The following is an 8,117-nucleotide window of genomic DNA, read 5'->3' as shown; positions in this document are numbered from 1 at the left end:
GCGTAAAGTTAACGAGGAAGTTTAGACCCAGCCAGCTCTCACAGGCGACCGTGGTAGCATTTTTTCCAGGTGCTGAGCAAGACCAGCTCGCCGACGGTCCAGCTACAGCATACGTGCCGAACGACTGGTGCCGGCACATGGTCAAGCTCGGGCGCTTCTACGGACGGACAGCGCCATCTTCCCTGTGCTCGAGCCCGCTGCCGCGGCAAGCTGTGGAGCTACTTCAGCTTCCTACCTCAACAGCAGGCAAAGCGTGCTTCCCGCACGACGACGGACGACGAAGACGTGTTTAGCTGACGCGCACGAGCAGCGGCTACGGACGGCCGCGACGGCAGCTTCGGCGGCGCACAGTGGCGCCCCGCGGCCGCCGAGCGCGACCTGCTGCGCATCCCGAGTGCTGCGTCCGGCGCGCTCGAGTCAGGAGAGCTCGGTGGAGTCGAACGGAGGCCGTGCACGCGCGCTACGCGGAAGCTGTTCAAGAACTGACGCGTCAACGTCGGCCGCACGTTCGCGCCGCCATGTCCGGCGCCCGAGCCCCGCCGCCGGAATCGCGCGGCAGGGCGCCCAGCGCGCCGGCGGTGGTAGAGTGTTGCGCCTGTGCGTCGTCGCGAGGGAAGCCGTCCGACGACGACGATGACGACGATGAGACGGCGGCGACAGACTTTTGACAACTTGAGAGCGTGATTAAGCGCGCGGCGAGGCCATCGAATGCACAACTTCAGCATCAAACAGCGTCGACAGCGACGCACGGCTTCCGGGAGAGGGCGCTGTCGAGCCTTGACGGCGAGCACAGCGTCCACGAGAGGCCGCTGTTCGAGCGGCGGCGCGCTTCGGCGGACGCCTCGGCTGGAAGGTCGCTGCGAGCCGCCAAGTCGCGTCCGTCGGACCGGCAGCGCCAGCGGCACCCGGCGGTGACGCCGGCGCGAGGGTCGGGCAAGGTCGCAGGTGTAGCGACTCGATGCGTTGATCGTGGCAGCGCGAGAGAGCTGCTGAGGTCCGTCGACGCGACGCCTGAACACGAACGCGGACGCGAGGGCCTGGACTCGGCGGGTCTCGAGTCGACGCTGGCGCGAGCCGGACGGCGCAGGTTCACTCGGGAGCTTGTCCGCGGGCGACGAGACGCCATTGCTTTCGCGGCAGTCGCCCGAGCGAGACGAGGGCGGCGCGCGTGCGGACGCTCACGGAGCTGTCCCTCGACGACGCAGGGTGATAGCTGCGGGACTCGCAGAGAAGTGTGATGCTGCAGTAAGATGACTCACAGTAGTCGCGCTGTCCGGTGGTGCAGACCTCAGTCTGGTACGGAAGACTCACATAGTCGCGTCGTGGTGAGACACTGTCTGTACGGAAGACGCACATAGTCGCGCGGTGGTGAGACACTGTCTTGTACGGAAGACTCACCAGTAGCTCGTCGGCGTGGGTGTGAGCGCTGTCTGGGACAGAGTGACTCGTGCAAGAAATGAGCGTGGATATACGAGCACTGTCCACTACAGAAACTTGCAGAATAGCGCGAGGCGTCTGCTATAGCTGACTCACCAGTAAGGGCGAGGGTGTAGTACGTTGTCCACGTACAGAAGACTTGCAGAAATAGCGTGAGTTGCGTACCGTCTGTGCGGCTACGGAAGACTCAACAGTATAGCTGGGGCTGGTACGACGCTTGCTGCGCTACGGAAGACTCACCAGAAATGAGCATGGGTGGTAGCGATGCTGCTGCGCTATGGAAGCAACCACAGAATAGCATGGGTGGTACGATGCTGTGCGCTATGGAAGACTCACAGAATTATGCGGAAGCGGTCTGGTATAGCTGATCACGTAGATATAGCGTGAGTGCCGTACGAAAGTTGTGGCGGCTAGCGGAGGACAGCTCAGGCAGGAAAGGCGGAGGGTGGGGTGGTACGAACGGCTGGTGCCACTACAGGAGACTCGCAGGAAGCGTGGTGGTTGTGACGACGTTGTGCCGCTAGGAGACTCATCAGAGAATAGCGTGGTGGGGTACGACGTTCGCGGTTGCGCTACGGGAGAGACTCACAAGAGAGTAGCGGGAGGCTGTCTGTATAGCTGACTCACAGGAAGTACGGGTGTTGGACGGTGTGTGGGCGCGTACGAAGACCACATAAGCGAGCGGGGTGTAAGCGCACGTGTGCCGCTACGGAAGCTCGCCAGATGCGTGGGTTACGACGTTGTGCGCTACGGAGACTCACAGGGTGAGTAAGCGGAGGGTGGGTACGACGCTGTTTCTTGCGTATGATGTAGCGTCCATAGTCTCTGTATGTTGTCAGGGGTGGCAGGGACACCATTGTCACATCCTGTAGGACTCGGCCGATCGGGCTGATTAGTGCTTTCACGATGCACACATACATGCGACGTCGCAGCTGCTGTGAAGCCCAGCAGTTTCGTTCGGCGTAAACAGAGCGAGCGCCTGCTGGTCCACAAGGCGTGGTTCGGACGGCCGCAGAGCTCGACGGCAATGGAAACGAGCACGCAGACAATCCGTCGCAGCCTCGGAACCCGCCGACTTGGGCGGCCGCCACAATGGCGCGCGGAGCGGGTGGACAAGCAAGCGGCGCCCACAAGCGTAGCTTGCCTGCCGCAGCGGCGTCAAGGCGAGCTGCGGTGTGCGTCGCTGCAGCGTAAGCTTGGACGAGTGCTGTCAGCGCGACCCGCTTGCTCGCCGTCTTCGGAGCGGAGCTGGACGTTCTGGGCGGCGCGCCGCGACGCGACGCGCCGAGACGTGCTTAGGCGCGTGGTGCTCGGCTCGAGATCGTCGTCGCCGTGTCCAACTGCACGGACGCTCGGCACTCGTCTGCAGGTAGGCTCTCTCTCTAGAGTCTGGTTGTCTTGTGGAAGGTGGCGTCTTCCGCTCTTCTAGCTGTGGTGTTCTCGGTGATATGGTTCCCATCCTCTAGCTGGTGTGTCTCGTGTGAAGGCCTTCTCTTCCTCTACTGTGTGCTCTCGTGGAAAGGCTGCCTGCGTCCTCTAGTGTGTGTCTGTGTGGTTCAAAGCTCTCTCTCCTCTAGGTGGTGTTTGTCGCTGTGTGACTCGGGAAGCTCCCCTCCTGCTAGCGTGTGCCTCGTTGGAAGGCTCCCCCTCTAGCTTCGGTGCCTCGTGGAGAGCGTCCGCCTCTCTAGGTGTGTGCCGTGTGGAAGGCTCTCTCTATTAGCTGTGTGCCTCGTGTAAGGCTCCCCCTCTAGCTGTGTGCCTCGTGGAAGGCTCCCCTCTCTAAGCTGTGTGCTCGTGGAAGCGTCGCCCGTTCCTCTAGCTGGTGTGCCTCGTGGAAGGGCTCCCCCTCTCTAGCCTGTGTGCTCTTCGTGTAGACTGGAAGGCTCCCCTCTTCTAGCGGTGTGTCTCGTGGGAAAGGCCTCCTCTTCTAGCCGGGTGGCTCGTCGAAGGTTGCTCCCCTCCTCCTAGCCGTGGTCCGTGAATGGCGGTCCCGCCCTTCTAGTTGTGTGCCTTGTGAAGGTACCCCTCGCTGGGCGTGAGCTGTGTTTTCCTCGTCGTAAGCTCCGCCTCTAGGCTGGTGTGCCTCGTGTGGAAGCGTTGCCCCTCCTTTAGCTGTGTGCCTCAGGGGTTGCTCTCCGCTGTAGGTTTTCACCCTTGCGATTTTGCACGTGAGAGGACAATGGGGACTGCTGGGTAGTTCTGCTGCATGTGTTCACCATCTTGTTGGTAACTCTCTAAAGTCATCTAGGGTTGTTTTAGAAAAGTGAAGAGGAAGGTAAATGGGTTGATTGTAACGTGTTGCCGTAGTCGAATGTCGAGGTTATCAATTATTTATGGGGATGGTTAGTCAAGGTTCAACATAGTTTGTATTATTGATGTTTTTTGTACAGAGATCTGAGACCGTACAACGATTCTGTTAGGAGAAACGGGTAAGATGTAACTAGCGGGACGTAGCGAGTAATAGAATAAAATAGTATGTGATGAGGATTGATATAATATTATCTTTATAGAGTGGCCACCATGAGTACGCGCGGCGCGCGCGCGCCGAGTGTGGTAAGTGGGCTTGGTTATAGTTCACAGTGGATTTTAAATGCTGGATTGTTCAGAATTTCATTTATGAAAATATAAAAACTAGAGCAGCGGAGAGCCGCAGACCTCCGCCAATGGCAGCTCAATTCTGCACAACACACAGTCCCAGCTAAGCCATACCACCACACACGCAAATGTAATCAATTCTAAGTTTACCCATTTCTGACACTATCCTTGAAAATTTTGGAGCCTTCCACGAGACACACATCTAGAGAAGAGAGAGCCTACCTGCAGACGATGCCGAGGTCGTGCAGTTGCGACACGGCGACGACGATCTCGGCGAGCCACACGCGCACGCACGTCTCCGGCAGCGTCGCGTCGCCGGCCGCCGCCGCAAGAACGTCCAGCTGCTCGAAGACGGCCGACAGCGTGCGTCCGCGCTGACGCGCACCGTCCAAGCTACGCTCGCCCAGCGACGCACACCGCAGCTCGCCTGACGCGCTGCGCGGCAAGCTACGCTTGTGGGCGCCACTGCTGCCGCTGCGCGCCCTGTGGCGGCGCCACAAGTCGGCGGGTTCCGAGGCTGCGACGATTGTCTGCGTGCTCGTTTCCATGCCGTCGAGCTCGGCGGCGTCCGGCAAGCTGTGGACAGAGGCGTCGTCGTGTTCGCCGGACGTGCTGGGCTCAAGCAGCTGCGACTCGCATGTAGTGTGCATCGTGAAGCACTCGCGTATAAAATTTTCAGGATAGGTCAGAAATGGGGTAATTTAGAATTGATTACATTTTGGTGGTGGTGGTATGCTTAGCTGGGGACTGTGTGTTGTGCAGAATTGAGCTGCCTTGGCGGAGGTCTGCGCTCTCCGAGTGCTCTAGTTTTTTATATTTTCATAATGAAATCCTGAACACATTTAAAATCCACTGTGAACTTATAACCAAAGCCCACTTACCATACAAGCACACTGTATAATGGTGGCAACTCTATAAAGATAATATTATATCAATTCTATACAATACTATTTTATTCTATTATGTAGGTAGTTACCAATCTTACCCCGTTCTCCTAACAGAATGTTGTCCGGTCTCAGATCTCTGTACAAAAAAAACATCAAAATATACAAACAAAACGAAGCAAATTTTTCTGAGAATTCGATTTCAAACCACATTGTACAAATTTGTTTCTAACAGTACTCAATACTTCTTGGCATAAATTTGCTTCTTCTTGAAGACAGTCAACATAATTCAACATTTGTTACTGTCAATGTTGAACTTGATACCATCCACAATAAATAATTGGATAATGACATTCGACTACGGGCAACACGTTACAATCAACCCACTTACCTTCTCTTCACATTTCTAAAACAACTAGATGACTTTAGAGAGATTACCCCAACCAGAGGTGAACACATGCACAGAACTACCCACGGTCCCCATTGTCCTCTCACTGCAAACATACCAGGGTGAAACCTACAGGCGGGAGAGCAACCCCTGAGGCACACAGCTAAAGGAGGGGGAGCCTTCCACGAGGCACACCGCTAGAGGAGGGGAGCCTTCCATGAGGCACACAGCTAGAGAAGAGAGAGAGAGCCTTCCACGAGGCACACAGCTAGAGGAGAGAGAGCCTTCCACAAGGCACACAGCTAGAGGAGAGAGAGTCTTCCACAAGGCACACAGCTAGAGGAGAGAGAGCTCACGTCGGCCGACGTTCCGCGCTGTCGCGCGAGCCCCGCTGCGCGTCCGCGGCAGGGGCCAGCCGCGCTCTCAGTGTGCGCGGTGCGTCGCGCGGAGGAAGACTCGCGACGACGATGACCCGACCGACCGACGACCTGGGGCCGACGATTGTTGACCATTTGAGAGTGTGATAGCGGGCGAGGCGCCTTGCGAATAATTCAGGCATCAAAGCGTCTGCAACGACACGGATCTTAGGAGGGGCGCTGTCGAGCCTTGACGGGCGACACAGCATCCAAGAGCCGCGCTGTCGAGCGCGGCGCGCTCTGCGCGCTGGAGTGCTGCCGAGCCGACAATCGCGTCGTGGACCGCGCGCGCGGCCCTCCGGTGGCGGCGTCCGGCTGGAGGTTGGGGGCAGCAGGTCGGGCAGGAGTCGTCGGACGTCGATGCGTTGATCCTCACACGCGAGAGAGTGCTGAGTCCGTCGCACGCGACCTGAACACGAACGCGACGCGCGCCCCGGATGCGGGTCTCCGTCGTAGGCTGGCGCGGAGCCGGACGCTGCGTCTCGCTTGTCCCCACCGGCGCCCGCCGAGAAGCCCACTCGGCACTCGGCAGCCTGGCGAGCGACACGCATCGGGGGGCGCGCGGTCGGAGGCTCCGCTCACGGAGTCGCCTCAACGGCCACACGCGGCTCACGCTCGCGCGCGGCGCAGAGAAGTGTGATGCTGGCAGGTATAAGATGATCACATGTCGGTGGGTGGCTCGAGACACCTGCTTGTAGGAAGATCACATATCGCGTGGTGGTGATACGCGTCTGTTCGGAAACTCACATAGTCGCTGTGGAGTGGTGAACACTGTCTTGTACGGAAGACTCACATAGTCGCTGGGTGGTGAGACACTGCTTGTACGGAGACTCATATAGTCAGCGTGGGTGGTGAGACGCTGTCTTGTACGGAGACTCAATAGTCCGCGTGGGTTGGTGAGACCTGTCTGGGACAGATGACGCAGAATAGCATGGTATTGAGACTGTCCACTACAGAAGCTTGCTAATAGGCGAGCTGTTGCTAATAGCTGACTCCAGAATAGCAATGGTGGTACGTACGTTTTGCGCTAGGAACACTGACAGAATAGCGTGGGTGGTATGACGTTGTGGCGTACGGAGAGATCACATGAATACATGGTGGTACGATGCTTGGCGCTATGGAGCTCACAGAATAGCATGGTGGTCATGCTACGTGGCGATGGAAGACTCGACAGAATAGCGTGGGTGTACGATGCTGTGGCTAGGAAGACTCACGATATCGTGGTGGTACTGATGCTGTCGCTATGGAAGCTCACAGAATAGTGGCGAAGCTAGTCTGCTATGCTATTCACGAGAATAGCGTGGTGGTACGAGTTGTGGCGCTACGGAACAACTCCAGTATACGAGGGTGTACGACTGTCCATCAGGAAGACTCAAGTGCGTGGGTTGTACGAGTTGTGCGCTACGTGAGACTCACAGAATGGGGTGTACGACTTTGCATACGGAAAGACTTCACAGAATAGGTGGGTGTAACGATGCTGTGCACTACGGAAGACTCGAGAATAGGCGGCTTGTCTGCTATAGCTGACCACAGATAGGTGGTTGTAGAGCACGTTGTCCACTACAGAAGACTCGCAGTATAGCGAGGCTGGTACGACGTTGTGGCTATCGGAAGACTCACAGTAATAGGCGAGGGGGTACGACTGGTCTGCTACGAAGGAGTCCAATTCGCATGGTGGGCAAGACACCATTGTCATCTTCAGGATCGCCGATGTCGCGAGTGTTCACGATGCACAACATGCCGAGTCGCAGCTGCTTGAGCCCAGCACGTCCGGCGAACACGACGCTCTGTCCACAGCTTGCCGGCGCGCCGAGTGCGACGGATGGAACGAGCACGCAGACAATCGCCAGCTCGGAACCCGCCATTGTGGCCCCGCCAGCCGGGCGCGCAGCGCAGCAGGGCGCCACAAGCGAGCTTGCCGCCAGCGCGTTTCAGCGAGCTGCGGTGTGCGTCGGCTGGTCGAGCGTACGCTTGGACGTGTGCGCTCGAGCGCGGACCGCACGCTGTCGCCGTCTTGAGGGCAGCTGGATGTTCTTGCGGCGGCGGCCGCGACGCGACGCTGCGATACGTGCGTGCGCGTGTGGTCGCCGAGATCGTCGTCGGCGGTGTCGCAACTGGCACGACCTCGGGCATCGTCTGCAGTAGGCTCTCTTCTCTAGAGTGGTTCGTGGAAGGCTCCCCTCTTCTAGCTGTCGTGCCTCGGCAGGTTCCCATCCTCTAGCTGTGTGACTCGTGGAAGGCTCTCTATCCTCTAGCTGTGCCTCGTGGAAGGCCACTCTCTCTAGCTGTGTGTGTCTCGGAAGGCTCTCTCTCCTCTAGGCTGTGTGCCTCGCTGAAGGCTCCCTCTAGCTGTGTGCCTCGTGAAGCTCCCCCTCACTAGCTGTGTGCTTGTGCAGA

The 8,117-nt window shown here is 58.2% G+C and overlaps 1 protein-coding gene across 1 annotated transcript in view; it reads right to left on the bottom strand.

Annotated features, from left to right (window-relative positions):
- Nucleotides 1-5,072, bottom strand: part of LOC106808280 (ribosomal protein S6 kinase delta-1-like) — a 9,180-nt gene extending 4,108 nt beyond the window's left edge. Inside the window, exon 1 of the mRNA XM_014810927.1 lies at nucleotides 5,018-5,072. Within this exon, the coding sequence (XP_014666413.1) occupies nucleotides 5,018-5,072 (55 nt within the window). The remainder of the gene's footprint in view (nucleotides 1-5,017) is intronic.
- Between the last annotated feature and the right edge of the window lie 3,045 nt (nucleotides 5,073-8,117).

Source organism: Priapulus caudatus, unplaced genomic scaffold (genome assembly GCF_000485595.1).
Source record: "Priapulus caudatus unplaced genomic scaffold, Priapulus_caudatus-5.0.1 Scaffold265, whole genome shotgun sequence".
Lineage (NCBI taxonomy): Eukaryota > Metazoa > Priapulida > Priapulimorpha > Priapulimorphida > Priapulidae > Priapulus > Priapulus caudatus.
Note: the sequence above shows the minus strand (reverse complement) of the source record. Positions and strands in the feature narration are given on the sequence as shown.